A 22,101-nucleotide genomic window follows, 5' to 3' on the forward strand; every position below is an offset into this window, starting at 1 on the left:
GAAGAAGAAGAAGAAGAAGAAGAAGAAGAAGAAGAAGAAGAAGAAGAAGAAGAAGAAGAAGAAGAAGAAGAAGAAGAAGAAGAAGAAGAAGAAGAGACCAGCAAGATGGGTGGTGGCGGCACAGGCCTTTAATCCCAGCGCTCTCGAGACAGAAGCAAGTTGATCTCTGTGAGTCTGCGGCCAGACCGATCTACAGAGCAGGTCAGGACAGCCAGGGCTACAGAGAAACCCTGACTTGTAACTTTAATTTTGTCAAAGCCTCTTTTTTAATGATGGTTCTTAATCGTGTTAACATCCCTTCTAGCCCACTGCCCATCAGAGGTGGTGGAAAAGAAAGGATATGGGGGGAGTGGACCTGTTTAGAAAGGGTTCTTTGAGCCGGGCGTGGTGGCGCACGCCTTTAATCCCAGCACTCGGGAGGCAGAGGTAGGCGGATTTCTGAGTTCGAGGCCAGCCGGGTCTACAAAGTGAGTTCCAGGACAGCCAGGGCTATACAGAGAAACCCTGTCTCGAAAAAACCAAAAAAAAAAAAAAAGAAAGAAAAAAAAAGAAAGGGTTCTTTGGAGCAACTCCCATCTGTGTTGTCAGGAAGTCAGCAGTTCCGTTTACAGGACAGCAGTGGCAGCTCTATCCACTCGCATACAAACCCTTCACAGATAGACCAGCAGTCCAGTTCAGCAGAGTTGGGATAGCAGCAGTGGTGGCACTAACTAACAGGGACAGCCAGGCCTCAGATGAATCAGCAGGAGTCAGTAGGAGGGACCAGGACCACCAGAAATGCCTGGAGAAGTTCTTGGCTATGCCTCTCTTGACAAAACAAAGATCAACAAGGACATGAGACCAATAAGTGTTGCAGAGCTAGCTCTACCAGCAAGCCAAGCCCAGCGTCTGTCACAGTCCGTTGGGTTCTTTTTCTACTCCCTCTAAACATCACCGGTCTTGGCTCTGCTCATGCAACTGTCTCAGTTGACATCACTCTGCCAATTGGCCCGAGTCTGAGGACGCTGCAAGAAGCCACAACCACCACCAGAAGTTTTTTGGTGTTTTGTTGTAGCCCCCAATTACAGATACTAGAGAGACTTCAGTGTGGTACAGTTGGTTTGCCTCTGTGTCCCCACGAGAGGCTCCCATCCTCCCTCCAGCCTGTGGCAAACACTATATGCAGACAGCTGGTTTCTGCCCCTGTGTCCTCCTGCAGCAGCCGGGAGTGGCTCCCTCCCCCTCCTCTAGCATTAGAATGGCGATACCCATAAAACTCCCCCTTAATGTGGACATTCTGAGGAGACAGCATGAGACATTCTCCCCACCTCTGTGTCTCCAAAAACCAACCCTCCTCCTGAGAACTCTCTAGGTGCCTGTCCTTGAGACCTTAGAGAAATAACAAGCTCAAGGGAGTCCATGGAAAAAAGGTAAACAGAGGTCAGGTCACAGACAGTCACGACTGCCATGAAATTAGTCCTTGAACAGACACTCATCAACCCTCCCGCTCCGCTTCAGTACTGTTCCACCCTCTGCTCCCCTTTTCTGTAAATATTCACACTATTTCTAACTATACTGCATATAAACCCAATGTTTTCTGGACTCAGGGTCACTTGCCAGCATTCACACAGTGAGTGCTAGGTGAGCAAACCAAGTTCGAACTTGAAACAATAAAAAGACTCTTTTGCAAGTTGCAGCACTCTTTGCAATTCTTGGGCTCCTCTGGGTTTCCCGTGGACTCAGGGCACAACAATTTCTCTCTATGGAGTCCCGACAAATGGAGATCAACTACAAAATGTAAGTCAGACCAATAGATGTATGTCGTTAGCAAAGAATCCTTCATAATGGGTCCTTTCACATGCTTGCTTTAGAAGAACATCCTTTCACCTGTGTCTGCTTGAGCAAAATGTTCTTTCGTGTGTTTGTCCCAGCAAAACACCATCCAACACAACTGACATGTTAAAGAATACTAGGTTTTCACTTCACTGTCTCAAAACAAACAAACAAACAAAAAGAGACCAGGATCAATGAGGCAGAATCTTCTGGGAAGTGTTTCCTCTGGGTCAGCACAGAGAGGCTGTGGTCCAGAGACAGCCAAGGCTATACCTTCTGCTGGCAGCCAAATGTGATAGTGTAAAGTCAGGCAGTGGTGGCACATGCCTTAATAGCACTTGGGAGGCAGAGGCAAGCAGATCTCTGAGTTCCAGGACAGTTGGGCTACAAAGAGAAACTCTGTCTTCAAAAAAAGAAAAGAAAAGAAAAGAAGAGAAGAGAAAAGAAAAGAAAAGAAAAGAAAAGAAAAGAAAAGAAAAGAAAAGAAAAGAAAAGAAAAGAAAAGAAAAGAAAATGGCGGCTACAGAGATGGCTCTTCCAAAGATCCTGAGTTCAGTTCCTGCTACCACATGGTGGTTCACGACCATCTCTAATGGGATCTGATGCCTTCTTCTGGCATGCAAGTGTACACGCAGATAGAGCACGTCTATACATAAAATAAATATATAATAAAATTATATTATTATATATAATAAGTAAATAATTATTTTATTATAAATAAATATAGTGTTGAGGCCTAGATAAAAATTACAGCTTAGATAGAATGTTAAGGCCTAGGTTACTGGCTAGCCTGTCATTTTGTTGTTACTAATATTGTAAGGAAACTTTCTCATAACTATTTATGCTGTTACTAGGAATCTTTCTCACACCCAAGTTGATTACATATTCTGCTATATTCTGTAGCCTTGGAAACCAATCATGATAGAAGTCAGTAGAACTGCTTTGTACAATTACCCATAATAAGCTTGGACCTGAACCAACCACCCAGCAGCACTTCCTGCACCTGTGTATGAGCTTTTATGGTATTTGCTTTTATAAGCTGCCCCACCATAAGAGACACCTGCACCAATATAAGAAACTATTTGGAAGAACACTTCTGTTTTGAGTAGTGGTAAAGTTTAAGTTCCCAAGACCTCCCAGGGAACTGACATCCTAGTTGGCAGAAATAGACATGGATGTGGGTGACTGACTTCCTGGTTGACAAGTTAGGACATGAACGTTAGACAAGGCAAGTCACCAGCCACTTGAATACCCCAACCAATGGGAACAGAAAGAGTGTACAACAAAGGCATGTTCCTAAGGAAATCCCCCTATCCCTAAATCCTAATTGGCGGAATAATTTGGCACAGATGTTTGTAGATCTCTGGTTTAAAGAGCCCTGTTTATAAGTCCTGTTAAAAAAGAACCTTAACTTGGGGTCACTGTTCAGTTCCAGAATCTGGATTGTGGCCCTCATTGATCATGCTCAGTGAACTATTCCTGTCTGACTGAGATTGGTCTTCACGTGGTTTATGAGGCCGTTTCTGGACCCCAGCAAAATGAACAAACAAACAAACAAACAAAAAAAATCGATATTGTTAAAGTCCTGCAAGTAGTGTTGGTTTTGAAGGTATGAAGGGGTCCTGGAGAGCAGCTGAGACTTGGCACTGAGTGGCAGGGCTGAACTTCTAAAGAGATGTCAGAGGAGGCCATTGGTGAAGGTGAATCCTCAGTTGCATGAACCCAAGGATTGAAGGGAGTGTCTTCACTCCTGTGGGGTATGCTACGGATACAAAGTCACAGGATTTCAAAGTGCTTGGAGACTCAGGGAACACTCTGGCTTTGACTAGTCCAGAAAGCAGTAACATTCATTGTGAGGTTGCTCTGAAGCAGAGCTAATAGTGCTGGCTAGTTTTTATCCCACCAGACTGGCCTCTAGGCAAGCCTGTAGAACATTTTCTGGGTTAATGATTGATGTGGAAGTGCCCAGCTCACTGTGAACGGTGCCACCCTTGCGCTGGTGATCCTGGGTTGTATGAGAAGGCAGGCCAAACAGGGAAGAGCAGGCCAGTAAGCAGCACTTGTCCACAGCCTCTGCATCAGCTCCTGCCTCCAAGTTCCTGTCCTGCTTGAGTTCTTGCCCTAACTTTCCTCAGTGATGAACTGTTACCTTGACGTGTAAGCAACAGAAGCCCTTTCTTCCCCAAGTTATATTTGGTTATGATGTTTTATCACAGTAACAGAAACCCTAACAAAGACACCATCTGTCTATCTGTTTATATCTATTATCTGTCTTCTATCTATCTATCTATCTATCTATCTATCTATCTATCTATCTATCTATCTATCTTTTTATCTATTATCTCTATTATGTCTATTTCCTATACATCATATATCTATCTTGCCTCTATCTATTATATATATTATCTATCTATCATCTGTCTATATCTATCTATTCGTCTACCTATCTATCTACTATTTATCCATTTATCTACTATCATCTATCTGAGACTGAGTCTTTTACTGAACCTGAAGCTCTGCAGTTCAGCTAGACTGGTTAGCCAGTAAGATGTTGAGATTCACCAGCTTTTGTCCCCAACCCTGTCCACAACGCTGGGATTACAGACATGTGCCACCATACCTAGCTTTTATGTCAGTGCCATGCCTCTGAACTCAGGACCTCATGCTTGTATGGCAAGCTCTTCACCCACTGAACTATCTCTACAGCTCCATTTTTCCCCATTTTTTGAGGCTAGGTCTCCCGAAGCCCAAGCTGGCTTTGTACTCACAGGATGACCTTAAACATCTGATCCTCCTGCCTCCTGAGTGCTAGGACTTCATCCGGTACCACCACATCGATTTCCTATGGTGCCGGGACTTGAACACAGAACTTCCTGCATGCTAGGTAAATAGCCTACCTATATTCAACTGAGCTTTATCTAGTACCTTATGTTTTAAAAGTCCAGCAGGTAAAGGCAAGTGTCTCCCTCTGACCACCTGCATTTGCAGCTCTGCAGCTCTGCAGCACCCAGCCCTGCAGCCTCTGGACACTCAGTCACCTGACTCTATCTGGCCTGGCCCAAGTAAGAAGGGCAGAGGACAAGGTCCACAGTAACTGGGAGGGTGTCCCTAGTCCTGCCTTCTCTGTCATCCCCGGGTCAGTTCCAAAGTCCGTCCTGACAACTAGGGACTCTGCTCTTCCTCCCTCCACAGGAGCAAGATGTAAGCCTGGAATTAATGAGGTAGAGTAAAATTAGTAGATGCCAGAGCAGCAGCTGGAGAGCAGCCTGCTCCTCCCACCACAGCCCCAAGTTCAAGTGGGTGGAGACGGGGTGTGGAGGACAGCAGGTGTGCCGGTCAGAAGCAGAACTTCCTCAAGCTATCCTTGAAAGTTGGCTCCCAGCACAGGTGAGCGACCTCGGGGGCTGCCCTGGTCTGTGGGCTGGCTTTGGTAGGGGTGTGCCTATCCCGGGTGTGAGGGGACTGCCTGTCCTGGGTGAGGGGAGCCTGCCTTGTGCTTTTTGTATGACTACCCAGTCTCAGGTATGACATCCCTGAGGTGGGGTCTGTGTTTTCTTGGTTCCTACCTGTGACCCACTTGTCCCTGTGACCCACTTGTCCCTGCGCTTTGGGGTGCTGGCTGGAGTTATTCAGGCTCTGGGCAGGTCATTTGTCCTCTTTCCTCCATTTCCCTTCCTTCAGATGAGCTAGTGCCCATTTAGCCTGTTCCCAGGAGTCCTAACCTTTGTTTGCCATTCTTTTTTTTTTCCCCTGAGACAGGGTGACAGGGTTTCTCTGTGTAGCCCTGGCTGTCCTGGAACTCACTCTGTAGACCAGGCTGGCCTCGAACTCAGAAATCCGCCTGCCTCTGCCTCCCGAGTGGTGGGATTAAAGGCGTGCGCCACCACTCCCGGCTGTGTTTGCCATTCTTGAAACACTGGGAGTATCTTCATTCTTGGGGGATACGCCATGAGATGCCAAGTCACAGAATTTTGAAGTGCTTAGATCTTCAGGGAACACCCTGGCTTTGCCGAGTTCAGTGAAAACAGCCACTGTGAGGCAAGCTCTGAAGCAGAGCTGGCCAGGAGCTGCGCAGTGGCTTCTCTGTAAACTGGTAGGCTGGGTAGATCAGGACTCGGAAGCCCTGCTGGGCCCCAGAGGAGCTACGGGTATAGATGTCTTGAGTACCGTGGAGAACAGCATTCCATGGTCAGCTGCCCGGGTTCATCCCGGGTCAGCTAAAATCTCTCAGAGCTCCATTAGAGAAATCCAAGTTTAGGATTTCAAGAAAAATCTGGTGTCTTTGTTAAGAAGACTAGAGTGCTAGCTAGCCTCCTGAGGGGCCCACACCTGGCCCCTGGGTTCCACGTAGCACGGTTCTGAGGCTCCCAGAAAGAAATCCAGCACTGGGAGACTCTGGTTTGAAGTCCTGAGTTCAGTCCAGAGCTGGGACTCTGCATGGGGAATCAAGAGAGCAAGGGCCCAGGAAGGGTGAGGCCTACATAGGAGGTCTACATGGGGCTCCATTAACCCTTGACAGTGGCACCAGAAATGTCTGTCTTGGCTCCACTGGCTGTACCCTCTGAAATGGCCCCCAGGCTCTGTGACAATACTGGGCTTGCCCAATAGGTCTATGGGAACTGTTCTTGGCCCTTTTTTGTTTTGTTTTGTTTGTTTGTTGTTTTGTTTTTTACTGTGGCTGTCCTGGCTACTGATCTAACCTAGAAGGATGTCTGAGTCCCAGATCTGACATCTGAGGAAGGCTGCAACGTGTTAAGGCCCTTCCTCTAGAAGGCTGGGGTTGGAACAGCAGGAGTCCGAGTGTCCACTGCTGTCCACTTCACCCTTGCAGCTCAGACCCTCTCACCATGGGACGCTCCTGGAAGGAGCGGGTCTTCATGACTCTGTTGGGAGTTGCAGCAGCCTCTGGCCTCACCATGCTCATCCTCATCCTGGTGAAGGCAACCAACGTCCTCTTGCCCGCAGACGCCAAGGTTTGCTCAGGGACCTAACGAGGATGTTGGGCTGGGTGACCAGGATGTTGGCCTCAACACCTTTCTGGTTCCATGTTGTCCCTAGTTTGGAATCGTGTTTGATGCTGGCTCCTCCCACACATCCCTGTTTGTGTACCAGTGGCCAGGAAACAAGGAGAAGGACACAGGAGTGGTCAGCCAGGCCTTGACTTGCCAAGTAGAAGGTCAGTGGACAGTTCTGTTGCAGGCCACAGTGGGAGAGACCACTTGGTGACAAGTGGGAGCAACATTTCTAGTTCTCAGGAAAGCACATCAACCTAAAAGAAAAGGCCTTAGAGTACTGAAGTAAGACACAGGAACACACACTTGGGCTGGCTCTGATGAGAATTCACACAGAGATCTCAGGCCCTCCCGCAGGGTCTGGGGCTAACACTTCTCCATCCAGTCCCACCTCTGCCCTCTAGCCAGGACCCTCTCTGGCATCCTAGAGCTTCCCACTAGATCTACACTGCACTGATGACAGGGGCCACCAGGTGCTAAGTCCTGAGTTCATTTCCTGGGGCTCCTTTCTAGAGATCAAAAGCCCGAGTCTGGGATGGCAGAGCCTCACTCTCCAGAAGCCCCGAAGTAGGAGAAGCTCAGGGTTTCCTACCTTTCCCTCTAACTGTCATCAATAGACTTGGGGTCCACTATGCAACCAAACTAGCTTTATCTACAGGTCTCCTTTGTTATTTTAGACAGGGTCTTGCTGTGTATCCCAGATTGACCTTGAACCCTCAATTCCCTGCCTCAACCTCCTGAGCACTGTGATTATAGACAAGCACCATCATGCCCCATTCAAAAATCTTTAATTGATTTTGGGAATATTCTTCTTCCAACAAAGGTCACATTCACAGGTTTCAAACATCTCTGGTGGCTGTCATTCAATCTCAACCTTTAGATTCGGAGCCTTTCCCTAGGGCACTGTGTTTCAGGACCTGGAATCTCTTCCTATACCTCTGACCCGACACAGGCTGGGGAAAGCCTGAAGAGCTGCCTGGAGGAGGCGCTGGTGTTGATCCCACAGGCCCAGCATCCAGAGACACCCACATTCTTGGGGTCCACAGCAGGAATGAGGCTGCTCAGGTGACACAGTAACAGGCTGCATCTGTTAGGGTCACTCACAAAAGCCAGGCACCCTGGGTTGAACTAACTGCAGTAGAGATCGGGGTGAGGTACCAGAGGTAGGAATGAGGCTTTCCTCCCCTCATGGTCCTTTCTGCCCAGCCAGAAGAACGGCTCTCAGGCAAGAGACATCCTAGCTGCAGTCTCCCAGACACTAAGCAAGTTTCCTGTGGATTTTTGGGGTGCTAAGATCTTGGCTGGGCAGGATGAAGGTGCCTTTGGCTGGATCACCATCAACTATGTCCTGGGGATGCTCCTGAAGGTGCAGGGGTAGCCTAAGGATCAAGGGTTGGTCTGACAGGCCAGTGCCTGTGGGTGGCTGGCCAATGGCTGGGGCCAGTGTGGCTGCCCGAGAGCTAAAAGCATTTCATCTGTGGTCAGTATTCCTCTGGACAGTGGATCCTGCCTGAAGAGGGGATGCTAGTTGGTGCTCTGGACCTTGGTGGAGCCTCCACGCAGATCAGCTTCGTGCCTCAGGGCCCCATCCTGGACCAGAGCACCCAGGTTACCTTCCGACTGTACGGTGCCAACTACAGTGTCTACACTCACAGCTACCTCTGCTTTGGGCGGGACCAGATCCTGAACAGGCTCCTGGCTAAGCTGGCACAGGACAGGCTGGTATGTGAAAGGGTGGAGAAGTAGGATGATGTGGGTAGAGTGGAGGGATGGATCAGAGCTTAGAGCTAATGCCCTTTCCTCTCTCTGCAGAGCAGCCAGGGGGCCCCGGTCAGACACCCATGCTACCACAGTGGCTACCAGGCCACACTGCCACTGGGTTCCTTGTATGACTCACCCTGCATCCACACTACAGATTCCCTGAACCACACCCAGAACCTCACAGTCGAAGGGACAGGCAACCCTGGGAACTGTGTGGTAGCTCTCCGGAGTCTCTTCAACTTCTCCAGCTGTGAGGGTCAAGAGCACTGTGCTTTCAACGGCGTCTACCAGCCTCCTGTGCATGGCCAGTTCTATGTAAGCATGGCTTCCCAAGTCCTGGCTTCTTTCTGGAGCCCCAGAGGCCCTAAGGACAGGTTGAACAGGAGGTGCCCTGGCTGGCTCTCAGGGACTTCGGTGCCTGTGGGGACACCTGATTGAGTGTCACACCACAGGCCTCCCTCGGGCTTGCACAGCCTTCTCTACTCCCCCAGGCATTTTCCAACTTTTATTACACCTTCCATTTCCTGAACCTCACCTCCAGGCAGCCACTGAACACTGTCAACGACACTGTCTGGAAGTTCTGTCAGAAACCCTGGAAACTGGTGGGTGACCCTGGACACCTACCCTAGCCCCGTCTCCATACCATGGGCAGGCAGGGCCTCTGGGGTCTTGTGGGGTTTTCTTGGACAGAGATTTGTGATAAAGTACCCTTTAGAAAGCAGAAGTGGGGGGGGGGAGGCCCAGGGCACTGATGTTATGAGCCGGAGTTGTTATGAGGTTGGCCACCTAGCTGGAGGGTGATTTCCACAGGGATTTGCAGAAGGGCTTTCTGAGACACTTAATAGTCTCCTGCTGTCTGGAGACTGGATGGATGGAGGTCCTACCATAGCTGGGGGAGGTGCCCCAAGGTCATGGAACCTCACTTACTCATCGGTTTCTGGAACCCAAGGTGGAGGTCAGCTACCCTGGGCAGGAGCGCTGGTTACGGGACTACTGTGCCTCAGGTCTGTACATCCTCGTATTGCTGCTGGAGGGCTACAAATTTAGCGAGGAGACCTGGCCCAACATCCAGTTCCAGAAGCAGGTGACTGCCCTAAGGATCTAGGCATGTCTGGATCAGGGTGAGAATGGGATAGGGCCCAGGACAGCCACCCAACAGCCCTGAAGAGCCATGTGTCTCACAGGCAGGTGGCACAGACATTGGCTGGACACTGGGCTTCATGCTGAACCTGACAGGCATGATTCCAGCTGAGGCACTGACACAGTGGCGGGCTCAGAGCTACAGCATCTGGACGGCTGGAGTAGTATTCGCAGTGCTGACCCTTGTGGCCATTCTTGGGGCAGCTGCCATCCATTTCTTCTGGACCCAGGACTAGGTAGAAACCAAGCGGAAGTAGATCGTAGTAACAACATGTATAGCAGAAGCGTTGGGAGTCAACAGTGACAACACAGATGTTTGTGTTGTCAACCTTGAGAGCCACCATCAACTGTCCAGCTGAGCAGGTCCTAGATGCCTGCCCTCATGAACCCCTGACCTTTAAGGACTCCAGGCCATCGGTCAGGCCAGGGGGGCCAATTGCTGATAGTACTGACTCCTTTATGCCCTCAGGATAGCACTGGCTATGGGACTGATGTTGTCCATGGGATAGAAACAGGAGAGGCAGCTGTGGGAATAGCGCCACCTCAGAAGGCTGTGGCCAGCCCAGCAGAGACTCCCTGCTTCCTCACTATATCAGACTAGACCAGGCAGTCAGAGTCCAGGTCTGGGGCCAGCCCAGCTTCCTCACACAAGAGCCTGTGGTTGGAGTTTCTTTATCACCAATCCCAGAATATAGATCAAGTTGGGAATGAGGGGATCATTTTTGTTTGCTTGTTTAATTAAAGCTGGTTTTGTCATGGTATTTATTGCTAGTTCTGGTCTCCTGGTTGGGATCCCAGTACAGGCATGGCTTCCATATAGGCGCCAGCTGGGACCACAAAGCACTTGGGGAAAATGCCAACGCAGCCATCTCGGTGTCCCTCCAGCCATGCTTCGTCCACTGTGGAGACATGTTGGGTGCTGTATATGCTTACAGCAAAGACTGAGCCCTAGAGAGCAGAGTCTCCACCAGGCCTGGGCAAGCCAGCAGGGTCAGGCAGGAAAGGGCAGCCTTTTACCTTCACACAGAACATCCACCGTGTCCCCTCGGTGGATGTCCAAATCCTCCGGCCTCTGGGCATGATAGTCGTACTGAGCTACTACTCGGTAGAGGACTGGCCGGCCCCAGGCGCCCTGTAACACAAGGGTGGGCTTCAGGGGCAGCAGAGGGCTTCCCTTCCAACTGTCTGGGCTGCCCACAGCAGGCATCATGGTCTCTCCCCTTGGCTCACCTGGCACTGGAGCTGCAACCCTCTTGGGCCCACGGGCACATTCCTCCATATACTCTGCAGGGACTCCTCTGTGGAGATGGGAATCCAGGATCTCTCCTCTCCTGGGGCTTTGTAACTGCACAGGAAGTTCTGAGGGTAAGCTACAGTATGTAGGAGGAGTACCTAGTGCCTGGTCTTTCCCTAAAGGAAGTTAACTTCTGTGGCTCTCCACCGTGCCCAGCCTTTACTTCCAGTGGCTGGCTAGATTCTTAGGCATACAGCTAAAGAAGCCTCAGCTTTGATCCTGTCCTGGGCCTGAAAAATGACCACTTCAGAGCAAAACAACAACAGATCCATCCTTTTCTTCTGTAGCTTGGAGTCCCCATGCTCACAGCTTTCTGACTTACCTGAGCTGCCCTGTCTGGGTCTGGTGAAGGAGGGCTTGAGCTAATAGTGTCTGAAAACTGGACAGGCCAGTTCCTCTTGAAACCTTCAGAGGCACAGTAAAGTGGCACTGCACGGTGACGGTCACCAAGGATTCAGGGTCTTTTGTAGCTGCTCCCTGAGGACAGAAACAGGGCTGCTTAGCCTTTGAAGGCAGGGTTATTCTTGGATCCAAGGAATCAGAGTAGAGGCTGGACTGAAAGGTCAAAGAGAATCTGAGGTATGGCCTTCCTTGCTTCAAGTGGCTGAAGAGAGGGGCCTGGAGAGCAGGACAGCTCTTACCTCAGCTCGTGAGGAGACTTCAGAGGGGCCTGGGCCAGGCCCTCCAGATGCCAGCAAACTGTCAGGGCTCGTGTGACCACCTTTTCATAAAGGAGACACTTTGAAGTTGCTGGCCCCTACCCCAAACTTTCCTTAAGGGACAAGTGCCCATGCCCCAGCTCTCCTGAAGAGGCCCCTCCTACCTGTAGTGCTCGGGACCCTCTTACACATGGATGAGGACGGCTGGTGCCCAGCTGGCTCCACCTGGGACCTCTGCAAAGGTAGACAGTGGTCAAAGGGACCTCACAAGTGGGTCCTCACACATGCCAGCTGCAGCCATGGTGACACATTTTGTTTAGTTGGTTTTGTTACATCTTACATTATACAAAACTATTTGTGTATAAATCGTTTAAAAGTTATTTATGCACAATTTGAACACATACCAGGGCTTTTACTATTTACATTGCCAAATTTCCTTCAGGTGTGATAGGGGCTACACTCTTCTACTTAAAAGCATGTTTAGCTGAATGTTGAGAGCCTACTCTGTATGTGAAGAAGTTACACGAGCATTTTGTAGGTAAGGGTAAAGTATAGTCCAGGTAAGACACTTTGCCAAGTTTCAATAGAGTTAACCTTTTCTTCAGAAGTTTGCAACTCACACTTCAGCCTTGACACTCAGGGGGGTTTTGCTCCAAGTGTGAGCTCTTGTATTATATCTACATAGATCTATTCTGTGCCATGAATCAATTAGAATAAATGTGTCAGTAGCCTTCCTGTCCTTTCCCTTCCACGAAGTCTTCAGCTCGCACTTGAGTTGGTAACCTGGCTACTGTCTAGTTGTTGAGCTCTGCATCCCTGAGTGCCCTTGTTAAAGGATGCATCTGCATTTTCTGCTGCCCTTGCCGGTGTTGTTTGGTAGTGTTGCCTAGAAGTTCCCTCGTGGGGTTTTGCCTTTGTTGGGTTTGTATAAACAAGTGTGTGTGTGTGTGTGTGTGTGTGTTGCTTGAGGGTGGACCTAGAGTACAAGAGTCTTGACTCTGTCCTAGTGGTTAAAGATATAGTCTGGGAATTATCCAGCAGTTAGCAGGAAGTCATTATCCAAACTTCTCTGGGAGTAAACTCATGGTAGGCCCACGCCATAGGCATGCCTCACAGGAGTGAGTCCCCATAGGCCTGGAGTCTACAGGTTGCCCAGCACCAGTGGAGAGTTAGACTACTTCCTAGGTCGTCTATCAATCCCCCAATCTCGATGCTGGCTTCCCCATTGACCCTGAGAGGTCCAGAACAGAGTCTTAGGAGGTGCCCAGCCTAGGGTGCCCTGAGTTGGAGAGGAGGTGGGGACCTCTACCCTCTGTGGGACACTCATGGATGTGGCTTGTGAAATGTTCTTAAAGAGACACTATGGAAATTCATTGTGTGACCCTTATGAAGCTTACAGCTCAGGACAGGAGCTGGCAGATGTAGGTTTAAGTCCCTGGGGACTTGGGGTATAATTGTTCAAAAGGACATTGCACTGTTGGATTAGAATGAACTAAAGACTGGATCACATGGAACTGACTGTCCTGTGTCCTGCAGTAAGCTCATGTCAAGATGCCTTCAAGTGCTCACCACTGGCTCATGGGGCTGCTCCAGGGAAGCAAGGGCTCCTGCCTAACTCCTCTTCACAAGGGCCTGGAAGGCTTGCAATGGTCAGGAAGGAAGACATTGTTTGGTCCTTCCGACCTGTCTTTCCCCAGACTATCAAGTGATTTGACCACTACACATCCAACAGAGGCTCCAATCTACTGTTAACAGCCACCATCTGGTCCCTGTGGTGGGTTTAAATGTGTGCCAGGTGTTGGCCCTACCAGCCCCATCCCCTGGTATGACTGCCTCACCACATCCATGGCCCGGTTGTCAAGGAAGTTGCCTGTTCTCTCAGCTTAGGCTTATTCTTTGACCCATGACAGGTGAATAAAAGAGTGGTCAGTCATCCCAGCCTGGCTGTCTCAGGGAGAGTAGGATGTCGTGGGTGCCAACTCTTTGAAGGTTTAGGTTTCAGGTTACAGGAGGAGATGTACTCTTATTCTCAAGGCTTTTCCACCATGGGCTCAAGCCCATCCGACCTAAATTTTGTTTTCTGTAAAACCAGACAAAGTTAGGCCTGGATCTGCTTGCTGCCTCCATACCTACCTGCTGAGGCTGGACGCTCGAGTTGTGGTCACCTGGAAAGACAGAAGCCACCACCTGGTGGGGGCAGGAACAAAGCTGGATTAGGGCCCCACTGGATCTGCTCCCCCAGGTCCCCAATTCCCAGCACCTCTATGGCTTTATGCTGCGGGGTGTGGGCTACACCTAGCTCAAGACTGCTGAACCACTACAGCTAAAGCAAAACAAAGCAGCCCAAAGGCGTGACCAAGAGAGACATTTGTGCTAATAATATCAACTTAATTTTATTATAACTTGTTAAATATTTTTGTTTCTTATAACAGTCTTCTGCTGTGATAAGTGGACTCTGATAGATGCACAAATACAACGTCCTCTCCGCCTGTACTGAGTTTGCATCAGGGCAGGTTCACAAGCAGAGTGCCCCTCAGGTGGCTGCTCATGGTCCCACAGTGTGCCCCTCAGGTGGCTGCTCATGGTCCCACAGTGTTAGCAACCCCAGCACTAGTGACCACAGGTATATGGCCAGCCCAGGGGTCATCACTGCAATGCCAAGAGGATCCTTCTTTGTGACACTGCTAGTAACTGTTTTCCTGGGTTGCTCTTACATTTGGAGGTGGGATACTCTACTATAGCCTGTGGTTTAAGGGGCCTGACGTGGCCCAGGCTGGCCATCCACTTCTGGCATCTTGCTGTCTATAGCAGAGGCATGGAAACAGACACATGTGAAGATGCGGACACTGGCAACATCTGGGAGAAGAGTATAGGGTGAGGGAGAGGACCACCAGCATTCCCATCAGAAGGCCTGAGCCTTCCTTTGAAGCTGACTTCTGGAAAGTTCTGCCTTCAGTCTACAGCCTTGTGGGAATGAGTGCTCACCCCAGCCCTAGGAGCCTTGTGCCCACTTTCTACCTTCTGACTTTCAAATGGCCTAGACTATACCCAACTGTCCTCATAAACATACTAGATGTCCAGTGCAGGGGCTAGCCGCACCATGAGTTTGACATAGGCAGCTGAGTTCCTGAGCTAGAAAATACCCTAGTGTTTTACCTTAGCCTTGCCAAGGAAATCCATGGGCTCCAGATGTTTTAGGTATCGTCTGGGAGGCTGGAAGACCTCACCCTTGGGCACTTGCCGTAGCTGTAGGGGTACCTGTTTCTGAGATGGAACATGTAAACTGCATTAGCCACAGCTGCAAGAGCCCTGAGCCTTGACGCAGAAGGGGCTGCCTGGGCTCCCTTCATATGTGATGCTACAGGAAGTGCGAGGTGCCCAGGCCACCTCTCTCCATGGTTTGTAGCTAGTCTTTAAGGAGTAAGTTATAGAACCTGACCCCATACCAATCTGACTGTTGCCTGCCCCACTCACCTGCACTTTGTCCATGGCAATGTCCAGGATGTCTTGAGACTCCTCTGGCCATTTGGAGATTGCCTCCACTAGAGTATTGGCAGCCTTGGTCCAGAGCCCTGCCTGGCACTGTGCTGATGCCATGTTGTATAGGACCTAGGAAAAAGGACAGACATGCAGGGGCCAGGACCCCAGGTGGTCCTCATGTGAGCTCCCCAGTTACAGTAGCTGAAGGTTCTTCTGTATGTTCAGTTGATGGTACAGGTAGGGACTAGGCCACCCGCTGCCCAACTGGCTCAGTTGTCAGACATCAAGTTCTCATGTCTCTTGTCTGTTTAGTCCTGGCGGGACCATGTTTTGCTTTGGACTTTTCTGCTTGAAGCAGTAGAAGCAGATTTCCCTTTTAAAGTGTCTTCCTTATGGGGGGTGAGGGGCAGTTGGAGAGATGGCTTGGTGGTTAAGAATACTTGCTGCTCTTCCCAAGACTTGAGTTAGATTCCCAACTTTCACACGATGGCTCACAAAGTCTCTCATTATCTGACATCCTCCCAATTTCTACACCCTGCCACCACCTTTAACTGCCCCATACCTCTGAGTCTAGAGTATATTTAAGGGTTCCCATTGACAATGCAGGGACACTCAGGACCCCACATGCAGTGGAACACAGCATTCTCGTGGGCAAAGAGGACTGAGGTAAGGCTATCTTACACCCTCTGTGACAGGCAGATAAACTCACACAATGCTGTGACCCCATTCTTCCTTCATCCTGGAGATGTAAGCACACAGCAAACTTAGCTTTGCTATAAGGAGAGACAATTACCTACTCTTCCTACAGCTGTGTTCCAACTGTTTCCTCAGGCTCAGCTGTAGGCACTGCTGAACCAACCCCTTTCCCTCCTCACCTTGCCATGATCTTCAAGTATGTTCTGTTTTTATCTGTTTTTGGAGCCCTGGATTTCAGAATGCCTCATTCCGCATGGCTGACCATGACAGCAACACCAACATAAAGGTGACAAGCCCTGGCAGACTCCAGACTTCACCCTAGGCCTCCAGTCAGGACCTCAGGCTACATTATAGGACCCTTATTGCAAATCAGGGCCACGGCAGAACCTTAGACCTTTCATAAACCCCAGGCCCACAGAGAGCACTTGTATGCCCAGTGACACTGCTTGGCATGTGACCTCTGCACAAGACAGTGCTCACTTACCTCCCAGGCTTGCAATTTGAAGTCCAGCCCCAGTTGTGTGTAGTCAATGACAGCATTGTCCCTCAGTTGTGCCAGGGCCAACTGGAAGTCAGACACAGCCTCCTGGAACCTGTGGGCACCAGGGGTCTCTCAGTAGCTACAAAGGAGCTTTTGGGGGGTATTCCACCCATCCTTCTCTCCGTGTCAGCTCTGGGAGACCTGGAGGCCATAGCAGTCACCTTCACGGGTACTCAAGTCCAGGCGAGTGTGCTTAACGGACGTTTACTGTCTAATTCTGCTTGACCACTTGAACCCCTGCTCTCTGCACCTAACAAGGGACAATGCCTACATCCCCAAACCCCTTCCAACTGTTCTGGTCATTTCTTTCCTGCCTTTCAGGCCCTAATCTTATGAGGCCTTCACTAATCTCTGAACTTCCAACTGTGGATGAAATCTCTGTCCCTCACTAGATACTCCACTTCCCCAGTCACCCTTCCTCGGCAGTGGGGCCTGTAATCCTGATTATCTCTCCTCCCCTCTTCCTCTTAGAAAGCTGGGTAGCCATGTATATCTTGGGATAATCCCTGGTTTTCACATCTGCAAATTGACTATAAATACAGTGACCTTACTACTACAGGAGAGAGCCAGGGATGTTGAGAAAGTACTGTAAATTTTGACATCCGGGACTAGAGCCATGTGTGGGGGCCCCAGGCTAACCAGAGCATTCTCATCGAGGCTGGAGGGGATCTAGGTGCGAGCATGGGTTTGCAGAGACAAAGAACCATTCAATAAGGAACAGGGGATACCGCTGTGTTCTCACCTCTGCAGCTTGAAATTGGCCACTCCCCGCTGGAGGAAGCCAACAGCCATGCAGGTGTCCTTGGTCACTGCTTGGTCAAATGCCTAGGGACAAAAATGTGTGTGGAACACTAAACTCAGTAACCCAGGAACCCAAAGCCACAAACACACATGGAAATGTATCAACAGATGAGGGCCACTGTCCAGTTACAACCTGGAGAGTGTGTTACTGCATAGATTCTCAGCTGCCCCAAGCACCTCACAACAGACTCAGGGCACCCCCATGGCATAGAAACCCAATTTGTCCACAAGGAGCACAGAGCTAGAAGAAGACCCCCCCCAGTGTCAATAACAGTCATCTCTGGAAGACAGGACTGTATAAATTTTGGGCTTTTAAAAAATCTCTTTGCAGGAGCTAGAGAGGGCTGCTCTCCCAGAGGTCCTGAGTTCAATTCCCAGCAAGCTCATGGTGTTTCACAACCATCTGTAATGGAAGAACTCACTACATAAAATCCATTCATAACTGTTTTTAAATCTCCTTTGGTAGTTCACACAGAATGGCACGCAGGTGTGGATTAGAACCAGAACATGCACGTCTTCTGTGCACAGGCACCGGTGGTGGTTCCCTACCACCTCGTCTGGCCCGGTGAGGGCTGACTGTGAGCTGGGTCTGCCTTTGGAGCTTTCCCATGTCCAGTCAGCCAGGAAATGGCATGGCTGCTTCACAGATCCATCCAACATGACATCTTCATGCCAACAAGTTCAAGTGCAACCTCGTGAGACCTGCACACTTAGATTTCCTTATCGCAGTTATACCACCCACTTCTCAACGTTGCCGGGTCTAGCCGGCATGCCTGTGCTTGTACACAAGTAAGTTTTATTGACTCAAGGCAGTGCCTCTTCTTCTTCTTATGGTAGAGCATTTCAAACTCCTTGCTAGTTACAGTGTGAGGAGGGGAGCATGGGACTCACTCACTGTTGAACCAGCTGGTAACAGATCATTACATTCCCTTTCCTGAACAATAACCTTTTTGTTTTTTGGTTTGGTTTTGGCTTTAAAGACTGAATTTCTCTGTGTAGCCCTGGAACTGGAACTGTCCTGAAACTCACTTTGTAGACTAGGCTAGCCTCAAATTCTGTTTGCCTCTGTTGGCTTCGAACTCAAAGACCTGCCTGCCCCTGTCTCCAGAGGGAGTAAAGGCAGGCAGCACCATGTGTGGCTCAAACAAAACCCTTTTAATGAAGAAACAATAGGTACAGATAAATATGTAAGAAGTAACAGAAGAGCCTGGCGTGGTGGCCCATGCCTTTAATCCCAGCACTTGGGAGGCAGAGACGGGCAGATTTCTGAGTTTGAGGCCAGCCTGTTCTACAAAGTGAGTTCCAGGACAGCCAAGGCTACACAGAGAAACCCTGTCTCAAAAAACAAAAAACAAACAAACAAAAAAACAAAAAAACAAGACAAAAACTCAAAACAAACAAACAAAAGAAGTAATAGAAGAGAGCTGGCAAGATGGCTCAGTGGGTAGGGACACTTGCCAACATGCCTAATGACCTGAGTTTGATCACTAGGTTCCACATGGGAAAGAGAAAACTGACTCCCACAAGTTTTCTCCTGATTTATACACACATGTAAATAAATAAATAATTAAAACTTCCAGAAAGAAATAATAAAGAGACCATCTCCACACAGCCCAGGCTATCTGCTCTCACCCTTGGTGCTTGGTGCTTCTCATCTGCGGTGTCCAGGTAGGTCTGAGTTGTAGGCAGGGTGCTGAGGGTTTCTCTTACACACCCAGGAATGGTGAACATGAAGGGGTGTGTGTGCCCTGATGCTCCCTTTACAGTGTGCTCCCCTGAGTAGGTCTGTCTGCTTTGAGAAGCAGGTGGAGATTCGTGTGAGTGCTCACTCAGAACCGGATAACAGACTGTGTGCCACCATCCCATCCCAAGCATCTGCTGAAATGTACGCTTTCAGAGGAACTGCAGAGCCCCTGCCTGCTCTGACCCAGCCGCCAGCCTGCCTTCGGGCATTCTCCTCCCTCAGTCCTGAGCCTGGGCATGCCGGATCTGGTACAGTTGCAGCATTTGGCTTATGTGCCTATGGAGGCCTGAAGGTGCCCTGCGTCCCATTCTGGTTTCAACAAAAAGAGGGGTCTTCTAATCACAAAGCTCCAACCTGCCTCAGGCAGTCACTAAGAGAGAACATTAATTGAACAATCTCTAGGTAAACGACAGGGTAAAGGGCAGGTATCCCTTCCTTTCTTCCATGTTGACTATAAGGTACAGAAGAGCGTCCTTTTCCAGGGTGCCCATTGGAAGATAAGATTTTATGTTCGCAATCACATCTTCATCTGCATTCCCCTAAAGCCTCCACCAGGGATGCGGGAGGGGGAATCTGTTATCCAGTCCTGGGGGTGCTTACCCGCAGCGCAGCCTCGGGATCCCCTGCCATCAGATGCACGCAGCCCATGTTAAAGTACATCCTAGCCAGCGGCTCTCGGACATCTGAGAAAAAGCACAGAGCAGAGTCCCAGTCTTCGCGTGCCACAGCCAGTACGCCCCGGTGCCAGTCCCGTATCTGATCCCCTAGAGAGCTCATGGAGCTGGGAAACCTGCTTTGCGGGGGGGGGGGGGAAGAGGAAGTTAGCAGCGATTTTAGCTGGAGCACGTAGGACAGGAGGAGGGTGTCCCACAGAAGCTGGGAGGCCGTAGGCCAGAGCCAAGGGGACCGGGACAGCAACAAGAAGCAGGTGGTAGCAAGACAACTGGAGTTGAAACAGTCTGTCCTTGATACTGAGTAGATGGCCCAAGACCTAGGCCCCTCTCTCATGCCCCGCCTAGAACTGCTTAACCAAGTTCCTAGGACTGAGGAGCAGGTCTATGATCACATAGCCACACCCCTGCATTCGTCAGGCCTATCAGTCCACTCCCTGGCTTAGCTCAACGCCAATGAAACCACGGTTGTCTCCATATGGACACGCCTTCTCCACCTCCTAGCTCCTGTTAGGAAGCTGGTGTGACCACGCCCCTTACTCAAGCCAAGCCCACACCATCTTTTTCCTTGCAAGTTCAGAACTTCAGTGGGCCTAGGACGCCAAACTGCAGAGTGTTTAGGGGAAACCCCGGGGGAAGTGCTGCACGGCCGGGCCAAGATTCCTGGATCAGTATGGACTGTGCATTGCAGAGCTGCCTGCTCAGAGGTCAGCGTCGCCAGGCCCGGAGGGCGACCTAAAGGAGAAACAATCTAAGGGCAGGTAGAGCTGGACCTCCGGCCCCGCCTCTTCGGAAGTGACCGGGTGGGCTTGGAGACTCCGGAGCAACAAGCTGGGCAGGACTGGATGCCATGTGACTAGCCCTTAGAAGCCGAATTGGGGCCTCGGAGTCAGGTGCATGGTGGGGCAACCCGCGAGGGCTTTCTCCACTAGTGGGCGCTGGCCTGGCTGCTGCCACCAGAACTGAGTCTTCCACACTGCTTCCAGGTGGATCACAGCTATCCAGAAAAACTAGCGGTTGGACAGGGATTGTGTCTTGTATAGACAGGTGGGGCAACCCAATGTAGACTCTGCAGGACACCGGAAGTTGATGCCCACCTTCATAATCTTGCTCGAATGAGGCCCACCCACAGTATGGGTTCCCCAAAGCTGCTGATACCAACGTTAATCTCTACTGAAATGTCCTCCCTGACACTTGGGGCACCATGGCTTGGCAGGGTTGACTCATGAAATTAAGCACCGCAACACCCAATCCACATAGCTAGGCTCGGCTGTGTCAGTGGGCTTCCTCGCCTGTACCCAGCTGATCCCCCTTCCTGTGTGACGTAGGACAGCTAACTTTTCATTCCTCCTTCCATATGTGTAACAATGGCAGCGATCAATTCTGTCCTACCAAGGCTTTTATGAGAGCTGAATGAGATCCCATAGTGTCAGCAAACAGTTGGTGCTCAGCAGCGCTTGTCATCCTGAGCTCCCAGGGGCTGTGTCCTTTGGCGTTTCTCTGTGGGTTGAGTTTCCCTAAACTGCTGCCTGGAATGTGTGGATGTTGCTAACCTGCCTTCTTTAAGTCCTAGTGCAGCCATTCTGCCCCAATACCCAGATCTTGTATTGTCTCCATGCAGGCTGGTCACTTTCCCTTATTTGGTTCCTCTCCCTCTTGCTACTCATTGCCCCTTCCTGGAAGCCCAGCCTAAACTCTATCCCTGCCTTCCCAGCCCCATCTGCCCATTTTCTTTTCCATAGGTCAGGATTCTTTCTAGAATGTTCCATAGCCCATATGGTGGTTTAAATGAAAATGACTCCCATATTCTTATATTTTTGAATGCTTGGTTCCTAGTTGGTGGAACTGTTTAGGAAGGGCCAGGAGGTATGGCCTCCTTGGAGGGGGTGTGTCCCTGGGGATTGGACTTTGAGGTTTCAAAAAGCCCACACCATTCCCAGTTAGCTCTCCTGCTCCCTGTTTCATGCTTGTAGATCAAGATGTGCACTCTCAGCCACAGCTGCTGTGCCACGTCTGCCCACCTGCCACCATGCTCCTGCACTGACGGACATGGACTCACCCTTAGAACTGTAAGCTCCAGATCAATTTTTTTCTTCTCTAAGTTTCCTTGGTCATGGTGTCTGTACAGCTATAGAAAACTAACCAAGACAGCCCATTTTCTTATGTTGCATGGTATAGAACATGGTCCCAAGTTCTACAAGGAATCCCCCCCCGCTCTCTGATGAACCCCAAGTGTCAGCCACAGTGACTTTCCCCTGAGCATGTGTGATGTGCTCTCCATACACTGATTTGCATGGATCATCATAATGGCCAGGTAGCTTATGTTTAAGCAGACAGGAACCCTGTTAAGTTCCAGTCATAGTGTCTGGTCCAGAGGTAAGCCAGTTGGACACACACATGCTTTTGGCTCCATGTAGGTCCATAGCCCTTGTGTGACTGGCATCTGATTGGCAGGACATCCTCTGGGACTGATTTCAAATTCATTGATGA

The 22,101-nt window shown here is 50.1% G+C and overlaps 2 protein-coding genes across 4 annotated transcripts; one reads left to right on the plus strand and one right to left on the minus strand.

The window, feature by feature from the left end:
• The first annotated feature begins 5,004 nt into the window (after nt 1-5,004).
• On the plus strand, nt 5,005-10,181 carry Entpd8 (ectonucleoside triphosphate diphosphohydrolase 8). Of its 3 annotated transcripts, none has more exons than XM_021194977.2 (10): nt 5,005-5,199; nt 6,644-6,785; nt 6,871-6,988; nt 7,739-7,889; nt 8,031-8,190; nt 8,310-8,546; nt 8,637-8,900; nt 9,077-9,187; nt 9,535-9,669; nt 9,770-10,181. In XM_021194977.2, the coding sequence occupies exons 2-10, from the start codon at nt 6,660-6,662 to the stop codon at nt 9,959-9,961; spliced, it is 1,494 nt and encodes a 497-aa protein (XP_021050636.1). In that variant the 5' UTR covers nt 5,005-5,199; nt 6,644-6,659; the 3' UTR covers nt 9,962-10,181. The 3 variants fall into 3 exon arrangements, with proteins under 3 accessions (XP_021050636.1, XP_029392929.1, XP_029392930.1); XM_029537069.1 differs by having other exon boundaries at nt 9,127-9,187; nt 9,770-9,858; XM_029537070.1 differs by lacking the exon at nt 8,031-8,190 and having other exon boundaries at nt 8,480-8,546.
• A 52-nt stretch (nt 10,182-10,233) lies between these two features.
• Noxa1 (NADPH oxidase activator 1) lies at nt 10,234-20,012 on the minus strand. Its single transcript, XM_021194600.2, has 12 exons — nt 19,541-20,012; nt 17,138-17,220; nt 16,339-16,447; nt 15,153-15,287; nt 14,835-14,942; nt 13,812-13,865; nt 11,843-11,912; nt 11,661-11,740; nt 11,342-11,496; nt 10,956-11,070; nt 10,743-10,857; nt 10,234-10,624 (listed from the first exon to the last, which is right to left on the minus strand). The coding sequence occupies exons 1-12, from the start codon at nt 19,946-19,948 to the stop codon at nt 10,494-10,496; spliced, it is 1,563 nt and encodes a 520-aa protein (XP_021050259.1). The 5' UTR covers nt 19,949-20,012; the 3' UTR covers nt 10,234-10,493.
• Between the last annotated feature and the right edge of the window lie 2,089 nt (nt 20,013-22,101).

The sequence above is a fragment of the Mus pahari genome, chromosome 3 (genome assembly GCF_900095145.1).
Source record: "Mus pahari chromosome 3, PAHARI_EIJ_v1.1, whole genome shotgun sequence".
NCBI classification, from domain to species: domain Eukaryota; kingdom Metazoa; phylum Chordata; class Mammalia; order Rodentia; family Muridae; genus Mus; species Mus pahari.

Coding starts and splice junctions, on each gene's coding strand:
- Entpd8 (XM_021194977.2), top strand. CDS start 6,660: ATGGGACGCTCCTGGAAGGAGCGGGTCTTCATGACTCTGTTGGGAGTT. Junction 7,890..8,030: donor GCAGGAATGAGGCTGCTCAG/GTGACACAGTAA, acceptor CTTTCTGCCCAG/CCAGAAGAACGGCTCTCAGG. Junction 8,547..8,636: donor AGCTGGCACAGGACAGGCTG/GTATGTGAAAGG, acceptor CTCTCTCTGCAG/AGCAGCCAGGGGGCCCCGGT.
- Noxa1 (XM_021194600.2), bottom strand. CDS start 19,948: ATGAGAGAGGGGCCTAGGTCTTGGGCCATCTACTCAGTATCAAGGACA. Junction 11,741..11,842: donor GAGGGTCCCGAGCACTACAG/GTAGGAGGGGCC, acceptor CTTTATGAAAAG/GTGGTCACACGAGCCCTGAC. Junction 11,071..11,341: donor ACCCAGACAGGGCAGCTCAG/GTAAGTCAGAAA, acceptor CTTCCTGTGCAG/TTACAAAGCCCCAGGAGAGG.